This window comes from Taudactylus pleione, unplaced genomic scaffold (genome assembly GCF_031769625.1).
Source record: "Taudactylus pleione unplaced genomic scaffold, aTauple2 ptg000004l, whole genome shotgun sequence".
Lineage (NCBI taxonomy): Eukaryota > Metazoa > Chordata > Amphibia > Anura > Myobatrachidae > Taudactylus > Taudactylus pleione.
Genome location: NW_028284407.1, coordinates 315668 through 341203, shown reverse-complemented (window position 1 = coordinate 341203; position 25536 = coordinate 315668). Strand labels below are relative to the sequence as shown.

General features: G+C 48.3%; 2 protein-coding genes across 4 annotated transcripts in view; both read right to left on the bottom strand.

Annotated features, from left to right (window-relative positions):
• The window catches only part of SSB (small RNA binding exonuclease protection factor La), a 35774-nt gene extending 29930 nt beyond the window's left edge, over positions 1–5844 (bottom strand). The window contains exon 1 of the mRNA XM_088469266.1: positions 5738–5844. The gene's annotated coding sequence lies outside the window, so the exon portion shown is untranslated. The remainder of the gene's footprint in view (positions 1–5737) is intronic.
• Positions 5845–7959: 2115 nt separating this feature from the next.
• The window catches only part of KLHL23 (kelch like family member 23), a 29082-nt gene continuing 11505 nt past the window's right edge, over positions 7960–25536 (bottom strand). For all 3 annotated transcript variants that reach the window (XM_088469023.1, XM_088469024.1, XM_088469025.1), the window contains exons 3-4: positions 16006–16158; positions 7960–12974 (exon numbers count right to left, since the gene is read on the bottom strand). In XM_088469023.1, coding sequence (XP_088325149.1) covers positions 12664–12974; positions 16006–16158 — 464 coding nt within the window. In that variant the 3' untranslated portion in view covers positions 7960–12663. The remainder of the gene's footprint in view (positions 12975–16005; positions 16159–25536) is intronic.

The following is a 25536-nucleotide window of genomic DNA, read 5'->3' as shown; positions in this document are numbered from 1 at the left end:
TTAGTACATAGGGCTCAGATTATAGTCCCCATTGATAACAATGAGGACTGCGATCTGCAACGCTCATTAGCACTTTGCTGGAGATTTATGTGAAATCTCCTGGATTGTGCTTTTAGTACATAGGCACAATACATAAAATTATGCAAAAACTGCAGTTTCTGCATAATTTTATGTAACAAATTAATACATAGGCCCCTAAAAGCCTAACATCAAACACTATCACATGGCAAGCACGATAAAGGACTATCATATGAATAATGCATTGTAGTAGAATCTTCCAAAAATATCAGATTCCCTAGCTACAGCTAACAGTCCTCTTACACCAGGGGTCTTCAACCTTGGCCCTCCAACTGCGGTGGAACTACACATCCTAGAATGCACTGCCATAATTTTAGCATGCTGTTATATCAAAAAGGTGGTAGTGCATGCTGGGATGTGTAGTTCCACAGCAGCTGGAGGGCCAAGGTTGGAGACCCCTGTCTTACACCTTCCCTCTGCTCCTGTCCCAGCTACAGCTCACAGTCCTTACACCTTCCCTCTGCTCCTATCCCAGCTACAGCTCAGTCCTCTTACACCTTCCCTCTGCTCCTGTCCCAGCTACAGCTCAGTCCTCTAATGGTGCGTACACATAGCAATTTGAAAGAATGATTTGAACGATATTGTACAAATCGCACATTTAAAAAGGACCCTACCAACTTACCAGCAATGCACAGCCATGTATGGACGATAGCGATATCATTCATTGGCTGTGCATGCCGGTCAACTCGCTCGATATAGAGCAAGTTACTATAGTGACCCGCAACCGTTGATCGCAGGTCGCTATAGTCGCCAGTAAGTATGTGGTGTGCTGGGTGATCCATATCACTCACCCAGCACACCAGGAGGGTGCATGATGATCAGCCAGCGATATCGTATGACTTGAACAGCGCTGGGATTTACCAGGCGCCACAACCCACAACTCAGGTCACGCATGTCACGTCGCCTTACCACCCGCCCAGTGCTGCTCCTCGCCTGCCTTCCCACCCATCCAGGCCAGCGCTGCTCCAGCTCCAATGCTCCGTAACAGACAGACGGGCACTCTGACACTCCCTCTGCTTAAACTGCTGCCGCTGAAGGAGGGAGAGGAGAACAGAGCTCCTTCAAAGTAGGGGCCAGTGCATTTTTATTCATTTTATTACTGTGGGGGACACTGTGGGTGTAATTGCTATGGGGGCCAAAGTGTTTGTTTTATTACTGTGGGGGCCAACGTGTGTGTAATGTCTGTACTGTGGGGGCCGTGTGTGTAATTACTATGAGGGACAATTACAGTAGGGGACAATTATTACTGCAGGGGCCATTTTTTGCTGTAGGGGCAGCAATGTTTGTGTTTGTTTTTCTGTGGGGGCCAATGTCTGTGCTTTTTTTCTGAGGAGCCAATATGTGGGTATTTTTTCCCATGGGGGCCAATGTATGTCTTTTTTCCCTGGGGAGGACTGATGGTGTGCCCCAGCAATTTTAAAATCTTGTTCGGTGCGCCGCAAGTTAAAAAAAGGTTGAAAATCACTGGTCTAGTGTGGCCAGCTTTACACGTTCTCCTTGCTCCTACAGCTCCCAGTCCTACACCTTCCTTCTGCTCCTGTCCAGGCTCCCAGTCCTCCTATACTGGGACAGGAGCAGTGGGAAGATGTAAGCTGTAGCTTGGACAGGAGCAGTGGGAAGGTGTAAGAGGACCGTGAGCTGTAGCTGGGACAGGAGCAGTGGGAAGGTGTAAGAGGACCGTGAGCTGTAGCTGGGACAGGAGCAGTGGGAAGGTGTAAGAGGACCGTGAGCTGTAGCTGGGACAGGAGCAGTGGGAAGGTGTAAGAGGACCGTGAGCTGTAGCTGGGACAGGAGCAGAGGGAAGGTGTAAGAGGACCGTGAGCTGTAGCTGGGACAGGAGCAGAGGGAAGGTGTAAGAGGACCGTGAGCTGTAGCTGGGACAGGAGCAGAGGGAAGGTGTAAGAGGACCGTGAGCTGTAGCTGGGACAGGAGCAGAGGGAAGGTGTAAGAGGACCGTGAGCTGTAGCTGGGACAGGAGCAGTGGGAAGGTGTAAGAGGACCGTGAGCTGTAGCTGGGACAGGAGCAGTGGGAAGGTGTAAGAGGACCGTGAGCTGTAGCTGGGACAGGAGCAGTGGGAAGGTGTAAGAGGACCGTGAGCTGTAGCTGGGACAGGAGCAGAGAGAAGGTGTAAAGCTGGCCACACACTAGACCAGTGATTTTCAACCTTTAACTCGCAGCACACCGAACAAGATTTTAAAATTGCTGAGGCACACCATCAGTCCTCCCCGGACCGGGAGCCGGGAAAGGAGCAGAGGGAAGGTGTGGGAGGACCGGGAGCCGGGACAGGAGCAGAGGGAAGGTGTGGGAGGACCGGGACAGGAGCAGAGGGAAGGTGTGGGAGGACCGGGAGCCGGGACAGGAGCAGAGGGAAGGTGTAAGAGAACCGTGAGCTGTAGCTGGGACAGGAGCAGAGGGAAGGTGTAAGAGGACCGTGAGCTGTAGCTGGGACAGGAGCAGAGGGAAGGTGTAAGAGGACCGTGAGCTGTAGCTGGGACAGGAGCAGAGGGAAGGTGTAAGAGGACCGTGAGCTGTAGCTGGGACAGGAGCAGAGGGAAGGTGTAAGAGGACCGTGAGCTGTAGCTGGGACAGGAGCAGAGGGAAGGTGTAAGAGGACCGTGAGCTGTAGCTGGGACAGGAGCAGTGGGAAGGTGTAAGAGGACCGTGAGCTGTAGCTGGGACAGGAGCAGAGAGAAGGTGTAAAGCTGGCCACACACTAGACCAGTGATTTTCAACCTTTAACTCGCAGCACACCGAACAAGATTTTAAAATTGCTGAGGCACACCATCAGTCCTCCCCGGACCGGGAGCCGGGAAAGGAGCAGAGGGAAGGTGTGGGAGGACCGGGAGCCGGGACAGGAGCAGAGGGAAGGTGTGGGAGGACCGGGACAGGAGCAGAGGGAAGGTGTGGGAGGACCGTGAGCTGTAGCTGGGACAGGAGCAGAGGGAAGGTGTAAGAGGACCGTGAGCTGTAGCTGGGACAGGAGCAGAGGGAAGGTGTAAGAGGACCGTGAGCTGTAGCTGGGACAGGAGCAGAGGGAAGGTGTAAGAGGACCGTGAGCTGTAGCTGGGACAGGAGCAGAGGGAAGGTGTAAGAGGACCGTGAGCTGTAGCTGGGACAGGAGCAGAGGGAAGGTGTAAGAGGACCGTGAGCTGTAGCTGGGACAGGAGCAGAGGGAAGGTGTAAGAGGACCGTGAGCTGTAGCTGGGACAGGAGCAGAGGGAAGGTGTAAGAGGACCGTGAGCTGTAGCTGGGACAGGAGCAGAGGGAAGGTGTAAGAGGACCGTGAGCTGTAGCTGGGACAGGAGCAGAGGGAAGGTGTAAGAGGACCGTGAGCTGTAGCTGGGACAGGAGCAGAGGGAAGGTGTAAGAGGACCGTGAGCTGTAGCTGGGACAGGAGCAGAGGGAAGGTGTAAGAGGACCGTGAGCTGTAGCTGGGACAGGAGCAGAGGGAAGGTGTAAGAGGACCGTGAGCTGTAGCTGGGACAGGAGCAGAGGGAAGGTGTAAGAGGACCGTGAGCTGTAGCTGGGACAGGAGCAGAGGGAAGGTGTAAGAGGACCGTGAGCTGTAGCTGGGACAGGAGCAGAGGGAAGGTGTAAGAGGACCGTGAGCTGTAGCTGGGACAGGAGCAGAGGGAAGGTGTAAGAGGACCGTGAGCTGTAGCTGGGACAGGAGCAGAGGGAAGGTGTAAGAGGACCGTGAGCTGTAGCTGGGACAGGAGCAGAGGGAAGGTGTAAGAGGACCGTGAGCTGTAGCTGGGACAGGAGCAGAGGGAAGGTGTAAGAGGACCGTGAGCTGTAGCTGGGACAGGAGCAGAGGGAAGGTGTAAGAGGACCGTGAGCTGTAGCTGGGACAGGAGCAGAGGGAAGGTGTAAGAGGACCGTGAGCTGTAGCTGGGACAGGAGCAGAGGGAAGGTGTAAGAGGACCGTGAGCTGTAGCTGGGACAGGAGCAGAGGGAAGGTGTAAGAGGACCGTGAGCTGTAGCTGGGACAGGAGCAGAGGGAAGGTGTAAGAGGACCGTGAGCTGTAGCTGGGACAGGAGCAGAGGGAAGGTGTAAGAGGACCGTGAGCTGTAGCTGGGACAGGAGCAGAGGGAAGGTGTAAGAGGACCGTGAGCTGTAGCTGGGACAGGAGCAGAGGGAAGGTGTAAGAGGACCGTGAGCTGTAGCTGGGACAGGAGCAGAGGGAAGGTGTAAGAGGACCGTGAGCTGTAGCTGGGACAGGAGCAGAGGGAAGGTGTAAGAGGACCGTGAGCTGTAGCTGGGACAGGAGCAGTGGGAAGGTGTAAGAGGACCGTGAGCTGTAGCTGGGACAGGAGCAGAGAGAAGGTGTAAAGCTGGCCACACACTAGACCAGTGATTTTCAACCTTTAACTCGCAGCACACCGAACAAGATTTTAAAATTGCTGAGGCACACCATCAGTCCTCCCCGGACCGGGAGCCGGGAAAGGAGCAGAGGGAAGGTGTGGGAGGACCGGGAGCCGGGACAGGAGCAGAGGGAAGGTGTGGGACAGGAGCAGAGGGAAGGTGTGGGAGGACCGGGACAGGAGCAGAGGGAAGGTGTGGGAGGACCGGGAGCCGGGACAGGAGCAGAGGGAAGGTGTGGGAGGACCGGGAGCCGGGACAGGAGCAGAGGGAAGGTGTGGGAGGACCGGGAGCCGGGACAGGTGCAGAGGGAAGGTGTGGGAGGACCGGGAGCCGGGACAGGTGCAGAGGGAAGGTGTGGGAGGACCGGGAGCCGGGACAGGTGCAGAGGGAAGGTGTGGGAGGACCGGGAGCCGGGACAGGTGCAGAGGGAAGGTGTGGGAGGACCGGGAGCCGGGACAGGTGCAGAGGGAAGGTGTGGGAGGACCGGGAGCCGGGACAGGTGCAGAGGGAAGGTGTGGGAGGACCGGGAGCCGGGACAGGTGCAGAGGGAAGGTGTGGGAGGACCGGGAGCCGGGACAGGTGCAGAGGGAAGGTGTGGGAGGACCGGGAGCCGGGACAGGTGCAGAGGGAAGGTGTGGGAGGACCGGGAGCCGGGACAGGTGCAGAGGGAAGGTGTGGGAGGACCGGGAGCCGGGACAGGTGCAGAGGGAAGGTGTGGGAGGACCGGGAGCCGGGACAGGAGCAGAGGGAAGGTGTGGGAGGACCGGGAGCCGGGACAGGAGCAGAGGGAAGGTGTGGGAGGACCGGGAGCCGGGACAGGAGCAGAGGGAAGGTGTGGGAGGACCGGGAGCCTGGACAGGAGCAGAGGGAAGGTGTGGGAGGACCGGGAGCCTGGACAGGAGCAGAGGGATGGTGTGTGAGGACCGGGAGCCTGGACAGGAGCAGAGGGAAGGTGTGTGAGGACCGGGAGCCTGGACAGGAGCAGCGGGAAGGTGTGGGAGGACCGGGAGTTGTAGCTGGGAAAGCATCAGACAAACGTGTTCGTAAACCCCACGTGGCCATGAATGGGGAGCATCATATGTGTAAACCTCCCAGGCTATTGGTGTGGGTGTTTGCAGGGCTGACTATATACCAGCGTGAGATGCTGCTAGCAGGCCCCACGTGTATGCATGCTCATGCTTCCAGGGCCTATCTGCCGCGAGCGCACCCGGACCGTGACGCTGCTGCTGCTGCACCCGGTACCCCTTGTCACCCAGGAAGCATGCCACCGGCACATGGCTCTTCCCCCTCACCTGAGCACGCTGCTGTCTGCTTCTCGGATAATAAACGTATCACACACGCAGCTCTGTCGCGGGGACTGAATGACGCGCTGATTTAAAGGCAGGACCGGCTCAGCACCGCCCTCTCCTGGCACGACGCGGCCAGCACAGTCACCGCACATGCGCTCTGAGTCTCGTGGCAGGTCATCACCGGCTGCTGATGCCGGCCGGATTCTAAGCTGGGGTGATGATGAAGTTTCTTCGTTTAAATCAAACATTAATACCCCTTTCACATCAGAATGCCGTGTCGCACCCAGGATTTTGTTCACAGGTCCATCCCGGGTTGAGACCCCTTTCAGACTGGCGACCTGGCTCCAAGCGCCAGTTCTTTCTTTGCTGTTAACGGTTCCCAGGTCGCAGTGGCGTATCTAAAATGGGTGCAGGGTACATGGACCCCTTGGTACCGCACACCCTGCATCCATATTATTTAATATCTCTCCGAGGTCCTGCTTCGGGTGTCTCAGCCTTGCACAAAATGCAGAGCAATGGCCGTTGTGGCCATTTTTCCGTCGTTTTGCGCATGCGCAGTGAGAAAATTGCTGTTGCGGCCATGTTTCCAGCGCTATGTGCAGAGAGGAATTCTCCGGGAAAATGGCAGCTGCGCCATTTTCCCTGCGCATGCGCAGTAGAATCTCACTCTGGGCACAGGCTAGTGCCCAGGGTCTACTAATGGTGCGGTCAGAGCGTCAGTCTGCCAGGGAGTGGAGGGGGCCCTGGACGGGGAATGCACACGGGCCCCCTCCGCACCGACCCGGATCTCCCGTTCACACTGCACCATGAGCCGGGTTGAACCTGAGTACCAGGGTTGAAATGCTGGGTCGCTCAACCCGATTTATTTCAACCTGGCCCTTTTTCACTGCACAGTAATCCAGGTTGCTGCGCGTCCATGTGCAATAACCCGGGTTATTGCAGCAAGTGTTAAAGGGGTATTACTAAAAGACAATATTTGATTTGTTTTTTTTAATTATTAGTAAATGTGTGATTTAGCTCCAGTAACACAACATCGATGTTGATCGATTTTAAATATACCCCCTATCCTGCTGCTGCATGTCACACATTACATACACAAGGGCTCACATTAGTTGTTTATGTTGAATGTCTTTAAAAAAAAAAAATCCCTTAATTCAGCCAAACTTAATGTGATTGGAAGTGTGAGTAAAGCAGCAGCGTACCTTGTTGGGGAAGACACAGGTGATATTGGCGTAGATGCCACAGGTTGCAGACAGTGCTGACACAGGTGTCAATGTTATTCATGTGTTACTGGTCGTTAAGCCCCGATGCTCAGGTGTAAGTTAAATATGAGCTCTAACATCTCTTTCACCATATGTCATATGCAAAGTCTTATCCGCACAGCGATGCTAATAGGACGCACAAGCAGCTTCTGCTGATTAAAATGATATGCAGCATGCCTATATACCAGTGCTTCCCAACCTCGGTCCTCAAGGCACACTAACAGTCCTGGTTTTAGTGGCGTGCACGCCTTTTTTATGATTTGTAAGTAGGGGACCTGGCCACACCTCCACAAGTTGACCATGCCCCCTACCAGTACCGGGGCCCGGCAGCCTTACTCGCTGTAGATCTTTATGCTTGAAGAGTCCTGATCTTCCTTTCCCCGTTCTCTACTGTGTGACAGGAGTGCTGGTGGCTGATATTGTCATCCTTAGGGGCTGGAGCAGTCCCCGGTTCCTGGTCTCCAAGGTTCCTGTATTCCGGGGTATGCGGAAACGCACATGGCCCCATAGCAAAAGTTTGTAAGTGCCCCGATGTAGCACCCAATGGTGATAAATGTATATAACACATCTAACTTTGACAAGGAAGATGGGCCCCCCTAAGCTCTGGGCCCCATAGCAGCTGCACCTCTTGCCCCTATGGTAGTTACACTCATGTATCCGGTAACCTCAGTGCTACAGATGTCACCGCTGGCAGCATGGACGGCATTTATGTTATAACAGATCAGCAGATCCCTATCCTGCAGTATTTTACTGTATGCTATGTTCCATTTGCAATGCAACACACAGTTATGAGACTTTTATCTTTTTTTTACACTTTCATGGAAACCACAACAATATTGTCTGGTACATTTAAAAAGAAAATTTACAATATGGATTTGACTATATTTACAAAGCATACATTTTATATACTTTCATCAAAATTTGTGGATTTATTTTATTTGTCTCAATTATCTCCATAAAAAGCCATATACAAATATGAATAAAATATGTACACATACAGTGTCATCAGTATTTACAGCTTCAAACAGAAAAAACACAGCTCATACCTGAAATACAACCCATTAATATCAAACATTCTAAAATCAAGTTTTGTCCCTGACATACGTTTTCACATTCCCATTCATATTTACTTATATTCAGTGAATAACTTACACTTTATAACATTCTATTTGAATTTTCAATACCTTGTTCTAGAACAGTGATTCTCAATCTGGGTTACTAGTACCCCCAGTGATATTTGAAAAATGTTCTGTAATGGTGTGACGGGACATCCCAGTGATACATAGGGAAAGCAGTGTCTTAGGGATCTCTAGCCCCATGCATCACAGTAGGACCCTGATAACCAGGGCAGTAACTAGGGTAGTGAGAACAATGCCATGGCACAGGACACCGCAGGGCAGGGGGCGCTATTTGGGCCTGTTAAGTTTCCTGTTTATTATCATTCTCACTTGTAGCTTCCTCTTCTTTTATCCCCAGCATCCCCTGGCCTTCCCTATCTCTTCCCTGGTCCTTCCCCATGAGGCCATGACCCTTTTTCAGGTGCACTATCTTATGTCTCTATTTAAAAAATATGGGGGGGGGGGGGGGTGCCCCAATGCTCTCTCTGGCACAGGGCATCAAAAAGTCTAGTTACGGCTCTGCTGATAACAAAATGAATCAGCCTATCCCTATAATCCTTTAACCACTTCCTGGCACAGTCGCATGACACGGTCACATCCCATGCGATCCGACCGTGCCATCCCACTGCGTCCACCATCTGTTATGGAAGGCAATTAGTTCTGCTGCAGGGGAGTTACTGATCACCAGTCCCCCATGACCCACACTAAAACAATGGGGGCCTAAGGACACCTATGGGTGGGGGTGGGCTAATGGTGATTGATCACCTCTCGAAGGCGCAGGGATATTGCCACTAGGGATGTGCTGCTGGGGGGGGGGAGTCATTTTACAATGAGGGACTATGGACATGCTTAATTAAATACAATAAAATGACTATTTCTGAGCTTTTTATTTCTTCTCAATTTAGCCAGTTAAGGCGTTAAAAGAAACCTTATGTTGCCTATACTGTTATTGTCAGTTAATTTTTTCCATAAATTGTAACTCGTGTGTGTGTGTGTATATATATATATATATAAACACACACACACATTATATATATACTGTGCATTCTATTGTGTCATTTTTTTTTTTTTGTTTCTAGCACATTTATTGCTTTTATATATATCGGAGCCTATACATTTTATCTGATAGAAATAATATATAGTACAAGTATTGTTTTGCAAAATGTTGGCGGTACAAATAATGCAAAGGTGCTGCCGGGGGTTACCGAGGTGTAAAATGATTGAGAACCACTGTTCTACAATGTCAGTAGGAATCTAAATAGTAATACAAACAAAATAAACAGAATTTCACATATAAATAACATAGAATAAGAATAAAAATTTATTTTAATGAACACACTGTGCCAGCTATGGAATAAAAAAATATATATATTTGCTAATAAAGATGTTGTCCAAAAGATGACACCCCATAGAGCAGAGAGGGGCAGATCAGAAAGGGAGTGTGTTGTCTAAAGGTCAACAAACACTTTAAATGCAAAATGTAGGCAAACAGTTGTATAAGGAGGAGACAGACCTTTAGGATACTTGCTTAGTGAAGTGCAATTCTCCATCTCCACCAATTATATATTGGTTTCTAGGTTAATACCAACATTAGGCTCATCAATGTCAGGATTCCCAACTAAGAGTATCCTTAAGAAACACATTCTATAAACCCAGGAGACAAATGGTTTCCATGAGTAGTGGTGTTTTATTTTGATTACCAGTCTACACATGAAGATAGTCTTTGCCCCTAGAAAAACCATAGGGAATATCTAGAGTGGGAATCCTAGGGATCACGACCTCCAGAAGTTGGGACAACTAAAGAGGATAAATCTAGTAAGTACATTTCTAGAGTGCACATGGGAAACACCCGTATATGGGTTACAGGGTAATAGTTTACTTGTCGACAATCAGAATGGCCACTTTAAGCTCCAAAAATTGTCTAGTCCCAACAATCATTTGGAAAATCTGTCAGGTATGTACCACTTGCATAAAACAGACAAAATCCTACAGCTGACTGATTGCTGCAATTCTGTGCATTATTGGCACCTAAATTCTGTCAGTGGCGTCACTAGGGGGGTGCGGGCAGCACCTGTGTGTCACCCACCGAGGTGTGACACCAAAATGTTGACTCCTCAGTGACAGGAGCTGGGTGCTGCACACAGAGTGGTCCACAGGGGCAGTCCGCACCTCTGGGACCCCCCCCCCCCTCCCGGAGCGTTTACAATGGGCCACGAGGCCACGGTCCCTTTTTACCAGCGATCAGCTTCGCGGCGCGCACTACAGCCCTCTCTGCACCAGATGTCACCGCGGGGAGGGACGCCGCTGCTGTCAGTAAGTGAGCCTTTCTGAAGTAGTAAAGTGAAGTAAATTGATGTGACTTTTAGGGCTGCTTTAATATAAAAATATTCCATAACAGGAGCAGAGCAAACAATTCCCTAGCCCAGTGGTTCCCAAACTTTGTGCCATGGCACCCTGGTGTACCTCAGGAGTCGGGACAGTTGCACGGGTGCCTCAGACTGGTGGTCCAGCACCATATCAAATTATTTATGGTCAATGTAATGTAAATATGTGACAAACAGAAGCGCAAACCTGTTTACCACCACATAACTGAGCCTAAGGATGACAGGTAAGTATAATTTACTTCACTTTACTACTTCACTACATTTTTTGCTGATTTTCTCAATAGTGAAAACAATGCTGATACTCTAGTGCGCCGTGATTCAAAAAAGTTTGAGAACCACTGCCCTAGCCCCATGGCTAAAGTATGAGGGGCCCACTTAGAACTGCTCTAGGTTTACAGTCAACCGCAATGGACTTCAGCATGTGCTCATATAGTGACACCCTAGCTAATACAAGTAATACCATACATCCTAACCTACACTGTAGGTAAATTATGCATGCAGTAACCTTCATGCCACATCAATCATTGCTGTCAGTATGGACAGTATTTGCATTATGGCTAATCAACCAATCAAGAAACTATCCAGTAAAAAATGTAAACCCTATGTAAAAATGTGGTTATGACCATATTTACATAAAAGTATAGTTCCATCCGCTCCTGTAATATCCATGAGACTGCCAAGAGGGCTTTATATGCCTACAAGATGGGTTAGATTCAGCCCAGGACCAATTAAATAATGATGTGACTAACATCAGTGAAGGCTGAATTTACTGGTTAAGTAATCGCTGCATTACTGAGTTGGTAATGCTCCCCAGATAGGGAAAAGGCAATCAAACAGGTTATATGCTGGCACTCATATGAAAATTGAATGTGTTAAAGTTTTACGTTTTATTTACTTTTAAAATTAAAAGATATATGTAGCAGCTTATGAGATAGTTTCAATCTTAGATTACTGAATTTATACTTAATTACATTTAGATTGACAGTATATATTCTTATGTGCTTATATTTCAGGAGATAAATGCATGCTTGCCGACATTCTGGCTGCCGAAATATTACCGACATTGTGAAGCAGGGGGCGGGGCCATGATGACACGATTTAGCGCAAATCACATCATCGGCCCCTACACTGCGGGGCTTTGTGTGGGAGATCCGGGGACGGGGTAGGCGGCCAGCTGGGAAACTTGCCTGCTTTTCCGGGGGGCCGGGAGCGTAGGCATATATGGATAAATGTCAGATCAATCTCATTTTAATGCATTAAATGTTCATATAAGAGTGCCCCCAAAAGGAGTCACTTCCTTTTTCTGCACTTTGCAGGAAATAAACCTGTTTGAATGCCTACCAGACGGGCTGTGAACACCAAAGGGGATTGTCATGGAATGCAGCCAAAACCTGTACCCTGGACACAATATAAGTGGTAACAAGATATTGGTGATTATAAATGTTATTTGTAAGATATAGCATATGTTAAGTATGCTATAATAGTCTGAATAATGGAAATATAGCTACCAAAAAGGCTAAAGTACGGCTGATGCATTCCTATTGTTCAGACTTAATTGTAAACCTGAGAATTACTGTTATTTTAGCTCACCCACCTTGTATAATAAGAGTATAGCTGCCCATGTTCTGGCCACTGAGCCGAAGCGAAGGTCTGTGCAAAGTCGGCCACACACTGCAATATCGAGTCCTTAGCCTAATATAGCGGCAACTTTGGCCTATTCCGGTTGCATGGCATCATATTATAATAATCAGTTTGAAATTGTCCACATTATTATCGGGCACCTTGAAATGCTATACAAAATTACCACTGCCAGCCTGTGTGCGCGGATATCTTCCAGCAACACTAACAAACATCAATGCTTGTATGTCGGAAGTGATCTTGAACCTATTGCTCAAAATGGCCCAATCTTGTTCAATTTGGACAACCACATACATGGCTAAATTAGACATTGATGGCATCAATCAGCCTTTGTGCAAAGTGTAATATGGCTATACTCATGGACAAGTAACGGTACTTGCCCGTATAGTAGCCTAAAGCGGTTGCCAAGTGACCGGTCCTGTTACTGCAGATTGCTGATGACCTCATACTTTGACAAATTAAGGCCTAATTGGACATGAGTTTAGGCCTTAAAAACATTTTGCTGTACATTATACAAAGTCATTTTGCTATATATTATATACACAAACACACCCATGGGATCGCATAGGACTGGGAAGAGTGCCCACCAGCTCCCATTTGTCTGATTCGGGATTGTACTTCTCTAGGCTCTGAAGGTAGGTGCCTTTAGACCAGGAGTAGCCTCCTGTGATATATATAAATCCATTCATGACAACAGCTCCACATTCCATCCTCCGCTCCATGGTTGGGGACAGCTCCACCCACTTGTTGTTCTCCAGGTCATAGCAGTCAGTAGTTGTTGTCTGTCCTCCAACCAGGTAGAGTTTGTTTTGTAGTGCAACGGAGCACAATCCATACTCTGGGGAAGATAAACACAGTATCTCAATATGGGCGGTAAGTGAGTATGATAAATGAAAAGATATTTTATTTTTGCACTATTATGTGTTATCAAAGGACTTTAGGGCTTATGTAATAGGGTGCGAGCTGAACTCCTGCTACGGGAACTTCTGCGAGTCTTCCCATATTTTTAAAGCGGAAATCATTTTAAAGGAAAAAAAAAGCTGGTTTTAAAATGATTGCTGCTTTAAAATTGCGGGAATACTCGCAGGAGTTTCCCGCAGCGACTGCAGCTTGCAACCTATGACATAAGCCCCTTTGTGTTCTTTTGGAGAAAGGCGCCATATAAATAAACTTTAATATTACCTATTTCTTTTATGTTATTCCCAATTTTAAAGGGGAAATTTGCTGGCCGGATTTTTTTTTAATGATTTTTGTTTTTATGTAACACCTCCTTTGGAGTAAGTGTACGGCTGCACCCCCTAGTGATATGGGAAAATGAGAATCACCAGGGGAACATGGCCAAGCCGTTACAGTTGGAGACAGGGGTCCAATTCAGAACAAGTCATTACCCCTTCACATGCATTTAGCTCAGCTTACTGCTGTATATGACTATAGGTAGCATTAGTGGTACAGTCCCTACTGTCGGCAATGGGTACACAGCAACAGCCTTTTGGGCTTCAGTGAAGCCTTCCAGGCTTAGCAGAGTACCCACATTCTGCAGTACTATGCACAGTAGCCAGCAACCCGGCAGCAGTGGACTGCTGGCAACTCAGTATATGACATTGCTGAGGAAGGGACACTGCAGGACCCCTTTGGTCAGGTAAGTGATGGTAAATACCGGCAGCATATTGGTTAGTATCACAGTGACACTAAACCAAATATGCCACCAGAAATGACTGCTGTTATTTAATGGAGCCCTCAGAGACTGTTTGGCCAGTGAGTGGCAGTTAGGAGTAGGAGTCATCAGAGCTGGGAGGCAGAGGATTGAGATCCTGAGCCCCCCTGCTGTTTTGGAGGACAGGGCCATGGCAGCTGCCACTATGTCCATCTAATACCATGGAGTCAGCCACATTAAAAGAAGCACCCACTAATTCCTAGGTGGGGGAGCAGGGACTGAAGAAAAGGGGGAAGAGTTAATGGAGCCCCAAAGTATTGCAGAGGAGGAGAGTCCCACATGGACCCCTGCTAAAGTGAGAGAGAACTCCATGTGATGAGCTTTAGCTGTGTGTAGGGTTGAGTGGCAGCTGGAGATACACTATGGAGTACTGTGAGAACTGCATTATGACATCTGTGCATAAGGTGATGAGTACTGAGTCTGCAATCTGTGATACAGGGGGAGGAGATTCCAGCCAAGATGGGTGTTTGCTGCTGTAATTCTAGTTTGCTGAAACCATGTTTGTGTCCTACAACAGGGCCGCAACTAGGGGGGGCTAGAGGTGCACGTGCACCAGGTGGGTATTCCGGGGGGGTGAAAAATCTGACTCGGCCATCTGAAAATGGCCGCCGCCAAAGAGAAGACAAATGCTAGAGGTCCTTACTGGACCTCTAGTGTCTGTCTCCTCCTTGGCGGCGGCCATTTTTGGATGGCCGTTTTCAGCAGATTCCATGCGGACTAGCCGTCCGCATGGACTCTGCTGAAAACAGCCATCCAAAAATGGCCGCCGCCAAAGAAGAGACAGATGCTAGAGGTCCTACTGGACCTCTAGTGTCTGTTAGCAGAGCTCAATGCACACAGCGTTCCCGGAAGTGCCGGGAACGCTGGCGCTGCAGGGAGAGGATGCCGAGAGCTGCATCTTCTCCCTTCAAACCCCCCTGGAAACGAGCATAAACCCCATGGCAACGAGCATGTAACTCCTGGCAACGAGCATGAAACCCCTGGCAACGAGCATGGAACCCCTGGTAACAAGCATGAAATCCCCTGACAACAAGCATGAAACCCCTGGCAACGAGCATAAACCCCATGGCAACGAGCATAAACCCCATGGCAACGAGCATGTAACTCCTGGCAACGAGCATGAAACCCCATGGCAACGAGCATGTAACCCCTGGTACAAGCATAAATACCCTGAAAATAAGCATGAAACCCCCTGGCAACGAGCATGAAACCCCATGGCAACGAGCATGTAACCCCTGGCAATGAGCATAAACCCCCTGGCAACGAGCAGGTAATTTTAAAGTAATTAGAAGCATTACTGTGGGGCATAAAATGGTGTCGGGCAAATATGTAAGTGGCACTTTGGTAATAGGCATTGCAGTGTGTGGCATAATGTGTAATGGGCATTATGATGTGTGGAATAATGTAAGTCACTATACCAGGTATGTCTGAGTAGTGCACTGCCTTATTGAGGACCAAGGACAAAATCCAGGTACGGGAAGGGAGGGGGCGCAAAATTGCTGACTTGCACTGGGTGACAGATATCCTAGTTTCGGCCCTGCCTACAAGCAGGCCTATACAGAAATGGGCCGGCCCTGGTACCTTTTGGTGGTGTGGCCTAATCACCCAAGGTGTGGCCACATGCTTCTTAGAAAAAATATTTGCAATGTGCTGAAAATAGGGGCGCTGTGAGCATCTCAGCTGGGGACAAATCCAGGGGGGTCCTTAGTGTGATCTACCCCGCCCCCTCTCCCCCCCCCCCCCCACACACACACAGGCAAAGGAGACTGATGCTGCTGCTCCCTGGCCCCGCTGCAGCTCAGCACGCAGCATCGTGTGCTGGGCTGGGAAGAGAGGCTGCTGCTGACAGGTAAGATGGAAGGGGTCAACGGTGGTCCCGTGCCCCTCCAACAAGCCAGGGTGGTTGGTTGGCTCTGAGGGTAATCTCAAGAATTCCCTGCTTTATTCCACGTCAGTATTGACAATATTTAAAGCTCTACTCATATGGTAAAAAACAAACAAATAACAATGTTATGAAGCACCAATCATGTCAATAGCCTATTTATTTCAATGGGGTTTCTACATGTAGCACACACGCGCCGGACTGCACATGACGATCTCAGGACATGCCATAGCCAATTATTAATATATTCTGAATTTCTTATGTTACCCTTACCTGGATGAGGACAGACTGATAAAATGCTCCATTCATTTATATCAGAGTGAAAGCTCTGAATTTTATCATACGTGCATGTTCCTCTGTAACCATAGTGGCCTCCGCTGATATAGATAACCTCACGCAGCACGCAGGCCGTTGCATTCCCTACTCCTGTTACAAAAAAAAAATTAAAAGGTAAATGGAACAAAATAGTAAACGCTTTAATAAATAATGTCAATAAATAGGAAATGATATGTTGATTGTAAGGACATTGTAAATGTCTGTTTTGAAGTACATATATGCATTCATACAGACACCAGAAAATATATACAGTAAGCACAAACGATTATACGGGGAACTTGCAGATTTGTACGAAGGGGTGGGGTTAAAATTATGTAAATCACATAATTTAGCCCCACCCCCCTCATCACGGACCTGTGACTTGTGGCATTTTCCAGTGACGGGGCAGTACCTAATGACGTGGAGAGCCCGGCCCCGCCCCTGAAGCTGTCAGCTGCATCTGCTCTTTCTGACTTCTCCTGGAGAGAAGTTCATTAAAGTCGACAAGTACCGTATGCCGTAACTTTACATAATATAATAAGTAGATAACAGTAAATGTAAAAGGTTGCACAAGATTTACCTATGCAATAAGAAACACAAGTCATGGGTAAATACTGATAATAAAAGGTTACATTAGAGTAAAATAAATAAATAAAATAATATAAAAGTAAAATAAAGAACAAATAAGAAGTGAACACAAAATATAATCACAATGCAATTCAGGTAAAGAGTAGAGTATTGTAACTATCCCATATGAACTATACAGTCATAAATGTTTCACACTATAATTATTGATTTCTCCAGGGAGAGGAGGGGGAGGAGAGGAGAAGGCAGACGCACACAGGATGGAGAGAAGGTGGGAGGAGGGGGAAGAGAGGAGAAGGCAGGTGCACACAGGATGGAGAGAAGGTGGGAGGAGGGGGAGGAGAGGAGAAGGCAGACGATGGAGAGAAGGTGGGAGGAGGGGGAAGAGAGGAGAAGGCAGACGCACACAGGATGGAGGGAAGGTGGGAGGAGGGGGAGGAGAAGGCAGACACACAGGATGGAGAGAAGGTGGGAGGAGGGGGAAGAGAGGAGAAGGCAGACGCACACAGGATGGAGAGAAGGTGGGAGGAGGGGGAAGAGAGGAGAAGGCAGACGCACACAGGATGGAGAGAAGGTGGGAGGAGGGGGAGGAGAGGAGAAGGCAGACGCACACAGGATGGAGAGAAGATGGGAGGAGGGGGAAGAGAGGAGAAGGCAGACGCACACAGGATGGAGAGAAGGTGGGAGGAGGGGGAGGAGAAGGCAGACGCACACAGGATGGAGAGAAGGTGGGAGGAGGGGGAAGAGAGGAGAAGGCAGACGCATACAGGATGGAGAGAAGGTGGGAGGAGGGGGAAGAGAGGAGAAGGCAGACGCACACAGGATGGAGAGAAGAACTCACATCAGGTGATTGTTGCAACAATAACCACTCAGTATTTTCAAACACCTTTCAAACATTTGTTTGGGTTTGGACTAGTAAACTTGTATTGTTGTCACCCCACTTTTTACTGAATGCCATTACCACTTTTTCAGTATTAAAGGTGGCCATACGCCTTTCGTGATAAAGGATTTCCATTAGAGCAGTTTTCCAGTTAGGGTAGCGGAAATCCAATGTTTTAGGATAGTCTGTTTGGCTACCGTAACCATGACAGCTAATATAGGAGTAAACGGGTCTAATGAATACTTTTCTTCCCATGAGGAGAAGTCAGCAAGAGAAAAGCTTCGCCAATCTTCCCATGCATGCCGGCGTTAGTTACGCTGCTATGCATGAACAAAATCAGAAAGGACAGCTCTCTCGGTAAGAGCGGTCCTTTGCGAATGAAGGACTTCCGGGTTCTGAAGTCCCTCTGGTGTCATTCTGCGCATCACACGCGCCACAGGGGGTACTGGGAGGGATGCGACTGGATCCCTCTCACATTACTCTCCCAATAGAAGTCCACAGGCTTCTATAGGGTAATGCCCACTGCATCCAAGCCCCGGAATGCATCACATTTCGGGAGTTTATGCACATGAGAAATGTGGTCAAATCTGCATTTTGGGGGTTTGACGGCACATCTCCCGTTGCTGCATCCCGCCCTTAAAGCTAAGCTATATATACAAGAAGAAATGTTTCCCCCTGCTGCTTTAGGTGTCTGAATGGAGCAACAATTGAATTGCTCCATTGGGCACCCAATTGTATAGATGCCCAGCGGGGGGCACCTAAAACAATTGAATCACCCCTAAACAATGAAACATTAAACAGATGGAAAAGATGGCACTGCATTAATGAGCATACAATGTAAGGGGTGTAGGGAAACATGATACATAAGGTAGTACAGCCACCAGCGTCAGATTAGTACAGATATTAGTAATGTGGTGCAGTGTTAGGTTTGGTCTTGGAATGGATATAGATGGGTGTAATTGAAGCAATGAAGTGGAGCAAAAGGTAACTTTAAAGCTGCATACACACACAACGATTTTTTTTATGATTATCGTTAAACGATATCGTTTAAAGATAATTGTTTGCAAAAATCGTTCACTTTCTGAGTCAAACGATGAACGATTTTCGTTCATGCGCGTTCACGTTTGTAGTTTGTCGTTTGTAGTTTGTAGTTCAGTCAGACTTGTCAATTCAACGATTTTCATTAAGGGAATATGCAAAAATCGTTTGTAGTTCATAAAAATCGTTCATGACATTTAGTAAATGAACAACTTTAGTAAACGATTTTAGTAAATTTTTTCAAGGAAAAAAATCGTTTACTAAAATCGTTCATTAAAAAAATCGTTGTGTGTGTATGCAGCTTAAGAAATGGTTTTCTGAATGTTTGGTCTGAAGCCCACCACTGCCCAGTAATTACTAGCTACATACCTCCTGATACATGTAAAACAGATTCTGTGAAGCGACAGCGGTCTGTCTACAGCTACATTCACATGGAGCATACAGCCAGTCAAGCGGTATGTTGGTGGGGGCAGGTTTTCTAACTATTAAATGGCAGAGGTTGGGGGGTGTCCTGTGGTGCTGATAGTTGGCAGAAGGGGTTTTGTGAACAGCCAGATCTGGCTTGAGCTCTCCTAAAGCATTATTCCTAATCAGGGGTAGAAAGAGGGTGGCAAGGAGGGAACAAAGTCAGTGGTGTAGCCAGGGGTAGTGTAGGTGGGTCTAACCCCACTACCAGGGGCAGACCGGCCATTTCAGAACTTACTGGGACAGACCCCTGCCTAAATGGTGTGGCCCCTGCTGTGATGCACAGTCCCACACTTGTGTGACACAGAGGCCCACCGGTCTGTCACTGCAGACCTCGCCGCGCAACTTGTGATGAAGAGGAGAGGGCCCGCACAGAGGGCCTGATTCAGAGCCGGACGCTATTTGCGGTCGTTCGTCTGAAAAAAGGGGTGGCTATTCAAATGAACCGTTCGCTGTTTGCGGCCTGTTCACACCTCTATGTCTGTACGAGCAAACAAAACTTGCGGTCGTTTTTTTGGAAACTATGCCCCCTGGCCGCTCGCATCCTACGTCATGTCCGCTATTTATTAGATTAATCGAGTACATCGACCAGCGTATGAACTGCTCGCTATTCTTGTGGTTGGTTTTTCCTACCGCAATCTTGCGAACAGTTCTGACTATAAAATAACCCAGTGACGTGGTCAATGACGCTGCTGTATTAATTATGCATACCCATAAAACGCCCGTTTTGACCTTTAAGCACGCCTGCGTTCTGATCTCCACTCCCCTTTTTCAAGCACCTTCCCGTGTTACCACCCACATACGCCTCCTCCTGTCACTCAAAATAGCAGGCATTCGCTATTTAGCGAACAAACGATTTTCGGCCGCACTGACTGGTTCGCGCATGCGTATTACGATCTGTATGCATGCGCAGTTGGGCAAACATCGCTCGGAACGAACGAGCGGCCGCTTACGAGCGGCTCTGAATCAGGCCCAGAGTATGCACAGGGGCCCTCTCATTTGTTAAACTGCCTCTGGTAAAACCTCTACCAGAAATGCACAAACGTATTTAAAAATAATTAAACAAAGAGACTCAGAGAACTCCATTTATGGAAGCTGCCAGAGGCAGAACAAATACCTATTCAACCTCTGCTTCATGGCAGCAAAATACAATACTCTTACAGAACTGGATCATACTTACCTACTTTTGAAAAAGAATTTCAGGGAGATTGTGAAAGCAGCACCTATGAGTGGGCATGTACTGCTACATCTGACAGACGTGCCATAAAATTGCCTTACATCCAAATGAAAACGAGCCTAAAAGCAGTCAGTAAGATCTACTTGTTGATGAAAACACACTGATACTTTTCATAAAATACATGTAGCCATAGGGATCATAGGCCCTCATTCAGAGCCGTTCGCTATTTGCGTTCGTTCGTTCAAAAACAAGGGGTGGGTATGCAAATGATCCGTTCGCACATTGCAGTCTGTTCACACCTCTAAGTCTGATCGAGCGAGCAAAACATACGCTCTTTTATTTCTTAAAAACGCCCCCTGGCCCCTCGCACCATACGTCATGTCCGCTATTTGTTAGATTAATCGAGTACATCGAACAGGATATGAACTGCTCGCTATTCTTGTGGTTGGTTTTTTCAACCGCTATTTTGCGAGCAGTTCTGAGTTAAAAAAAACCAAGTGACGTGGTCATTGACGCTGCTATATTAATTATGCACACCCATAAAACGCCCGTTTTGACCTTTAAGCACGCCTGCGAACGGATCTCCACTCCCCGTTTTCAAGCACCTTCCCCTGTTACCACCCACATACGCCTCATTCTGTCACTCAAAATAGCAGGCACTCGCTATATTGCGTACAAATGATTTTCGGACGCACTGACTGGTTCGCGCATGCGTACTAAAAACCGTACGCATGCGCAGATGTGCGAACATCGCTCGGAACGAGCGTACTGCCGCTAGCGAGTGGGTCTGAATGAGGGCCGTTGTCTCTTATATAACCAATGCAGTGAAATTATACTAATTATCCAATTTTAATGTATATATTTTTTTTTTATATAGAACAGCTACATAATGGGGTAAGGTGCAATCAGGGAGATTGTTGGACTCTTCAGCGAGTCGGGGAGATTGCTACTATTTCAGTGAGTCTCCCTGACAATGAGGGAGAGTTGGCAACTATGAACTGGGTATCACTCATTTTAGTACAATTGTGGGTAGCGCCAGTTCTGCAATGGTTTGGGCATGCTTCTAAGGAAAATATTACCTAGGAGTAAGGAATTTAGGAGCTGATTCAGACCCGCTTGCTAGGATGCGAACGCTCATAGTCGACCGATAGTTGCGATCTACGCATGCATATGCCTAGCAATGCGCGTGCGCAAACCACTGCGAAAGATCAGAATGGGTTCGCTCGTGCGCATAGACAGCCCAGCAGAGTGAGATACAGGAGAGGCCGTTTGCGAGTGGTGACAGGGGCAGACCATTAGAAATGGGGGAGTGGAGGTGTGAACGCAGACGTGCCTGAGTGTTGCAACGCCATTTCAGAGGCGTGCATACTTAAAAGGCAGCGTCATTGTACACGTCACTTGATGTTATTTCACATGGTGCTCGATGTACCAATGTTTTCATGCACTTCCAGGAGACGACGTGCGTCTTATGGCTGGTGGGCGTCTGCATACACTAAGTGATAGCACACCAAGACATAGTGGGCGTGCTAATGCCTGGCCGTGCGATCGCCTGCCTTGCTGGGCGCGCGCTGGAATTGCATACGCAGGCTGCGAGCGAACGCATCTAATGAGCGGGTCTGAATGAGCTCCTTAGTCCATTTAAGGGTAATTAGGATAATTTATTAGAAAAAATAAATATATATACACATTTGCAAACCTTTATCTTTTCTGCTGCCTTCTGGTAGAAAAATAGGCAAATTTATTAAAAGTTGTTTAAAACGGGAGGTAGTCAGCAGCGTGCGGGATGCCAACAGTCAAAATACCGGCGCTGGAATCCCGACAGCGCCAGGATCCCGTCTCCAGTATCCCGACCACCGAGATCCCATACCCAACCCGTTTAAATGCTAGCTACTTGTGAGCTGCAGCTATTTAATATATAGACCCATAAAAGAACACTTTCATTAATAAAATCTAATGAACGACTACAAATTATGATTGTAACAAAAAATAAATATAAGTGCAGCAGTCAGGTACAAAATTGCCATGTTGAACAATTGCGGAGATCATTTGCATGTAGCATAATGCGCTCAGGTCAGGCACATCACTAAACAAGACATATAGCAGATTGCTCTGTTTAATGACTGTGATTCCGTGTAATGGACCTGATACAGAGATGGACAAAGTGCTGATGTAAGGACCATTTGTGGGAGGTAACAGGGGAGTGGTGTCTCAAATGCAGTCGTGTCGTGACCGTTTTTGGGGAGGTTCTCAGACTGCGATCACATACGCAGATAATATGGCTCCGGCGTCTCAGTTCCGGCATCCATCCTGAATAACCATAGGGTACCCATGGGGCCACTTAGACCTTCGATAATCAACTGATCTGCGTCCGATGCTTCGTCTTTGTACGCAATCGCTTGGATTTGCTAAGCCACCGGTGGGCATGCAGCTGCGACATTTGCATATTTTATCACCCAATTTTAGTGTCTTTGCGCGCTGTAATACCGCAGATGTTTCTTTAGACGCAATAATCAGCGCACCATCGACACTTGCACCAGCCCAATCACAGGCAGAGACACTCCCCCAAAACGGTCGCGACACGCCTGTGTTTGAGTCACCACTTACCCATTGTCGCCCACAAACGGTCTCTGCCTGTCAATCACTTTGCGAGTAAATCCTCTCTGCGAGTGACAGTGAAAATTAAACTTGATGCATGCACAGTGTGACACATACTCGTGTGCACATTACCGATAAACGCTCATACATCTGCATTGCGTCATCTCTGAATCAGACTCAAAGATGCTTATGTCCGACTCGGCCCAACCCCTGTGTGTAGAGCTGCTCTCAAAGGAAGGCAGCCACGTGTGTATAAAGTGTTTTCCGTTTGGCCTAGCAGGTAGGCTTGCTTATTAGTTTTCAGTGTTGGAGCAGTGTACAGGGAATACAATGATAATGACTGTTATTATATTGCTGAGGGTTATCACCATGTCACATAGGGTGGGATGAAAGATCAGTGGGCCTGATTCAGCATCGATCGCAATTGCAACAGCGTACGTAGGGGGTCATTCAGACCCACTCGCGAGCGGCATTACGCTCGCAAGTGGGTCGATGTTCCCCACTGTGCATGCGCACGACGGAGGGAGCTCCGTCGTGCGCATGCGCGAGACCCGGCGAGCGAAGGACTTTCCTTCGCTCGGAGTGTCTCACCAAAGGGGGCGTGCTGTCGATGGTGACTGACAGCACGCCCCCTTTGGTGGGCGTGCCGGGGGCGTGCCTGCCAGACGGAGACGTTCCTATGGGAACGCCTACCGTCTGAAGCCGGCCCCACTGACATCACTAGTGATGTCAGTGGGAGTGATTTTGGCTCTGATAGAGCAAAAATCACTCCAGGGCTTGCGGTTGAGAAACCCGACCACAGGGTTTCACTCGCAAGTCCGATGGTCGCGATGGTCAAGACCATCGCGACCATCTTGTTGGACGCTCGTATATGCTGTGGGTGGTGACCCACAGATATACGAGCGTCCAGGAGGACGCTCCATTTTAATGGAGGTGGGCCCTGATTCAGAGCGAGCGCTCTGGTCAGAGCGTCCGGCTCTGAATCAGGGCCCTAGATCGATCCATGGTGCATACTGCGCATGCCTATGCAGCGCAGTGCGCGTGTGTGAGTTAACATTGCGATCACTAAAGCAGAATGCAAGCCATTGCAGAATGAGTGACGGGAGGTCAGCGTTTGGGGTGGTGACGGGGGTGTGGTCAGTGAAACGCAGGCGTGTCTGTCTGTATGAACGCCGTTGCATGGGCTGTGCATAAATTATACACTGAGACGGCATACACTGCTTCAGTACTCACTGCGTGCAACAAGACTTGCAGTTTCTGCAGGAGGTCAGACCTGCTGTAAATGTGCGTGTGGCCGATATTTCTAGATGTTCCCAATATATATGCAGGACTGCAAGGTATTACGGATGTGAGATAGTGGTAGTGGGCGTCTCTATGCTGGCTGTGCGACGGCTTTGCGTTTGCATTCATTAGCATATTTTCGCAGCAGACCTCCGTGCGTAATTGCAGCTACAATCGCAATAGCAATCCGTAGTAAATCAGTCCCAGTGACAACTGGTGATGCTGACACAAATTCTAGACACCAAGGGCACATATATAGATAGGAGAAAATCCGGCCAAAGGGTGCAAATGTGAACCTAAACAAACCATTGGCCTGATTCAGAGACGGAAGCAAATGCCATCACAGCTGGGATCTCTCACGGATCAAAATAGCAAAAATATGCTAATGACTCACCTGGCGTCCAGTGCTTAGAGACGCCCACTGACAGCATCTCGCATCCGCCGCTCATGCACAAAACCGGAAACATCAAACGCAGATCAGGCGGCCATCGGCCTTCTGAGTAAGTCTAAGCTGTAGCAGACATAGCGGGTCCCCAGGCATGCAGAGGGCTCTCCTGCTGCCAGCAAGGACGCAGTAGCTAATCTATGCACACCCAGAAAACGGTCTGACCGTCTGAAGCGTCCTAAGAATGCTCCAGGTGGCACTGTTGCATAGATTCTGGCTGGGGTGCCATTCTAGGCACCCTTCAAGCCAGATGAGGCTAGCAGAAAAAAGTTCAGAGGGCCAGACCAAATGATTCCGGGGGCCTTATACGGCCCCCCGCCGTGAGGTTCCCCATCCCTGGTGAACAAGCCTTCTAATAGGTGAAACGTTCATCCGGCATCAAGGTCAGGCTGGTGCACACACCGACCACCTCCCCCACTGTTAGAATCTACAAACGGTAACTGTATCACCTTATGCAGACCACTGTGTCTGCGCAAACTATGTTAAAAACATACAGTATGTGTTCCATATGTATTGTATCTGCTGCTAAAACAGAAATTATGGTAATTATATCAGCTCATACAGATCACTGTTTTTGCCTCTGTGTTCAGGACATGTACAATATGCTTTCTATCTAATGGTGCATACACACAGTCAGACTTGCTAGATCAACGATGACTTATTTGAACAATTTGAATGATTTTACCAACAATCTCATGAACAATGAACGATTTCTGGCAGTATTTAAATGAATGAAATCGTCCAAATCTGACTGCAAACACAGTTGATTTCAGATATCGTTATCTGACATGCGGGCACGCGCATCGTTCATCGATGCATGTCAAACATGTCAACTATATAAACGATGTTACGATTTTTACAATCGTTATCGTTCATATCTTCCAGAAAATCTGACCGTGTGTACCCTCCATAACACATAGACAATTCTGCAATTAACTTGGACTTGACACAAGTATATAGAATCAGCTTTGCTGCACCTGATACAAATCACTGTTTTTGCCTAATCTATGTTCATGACATGTA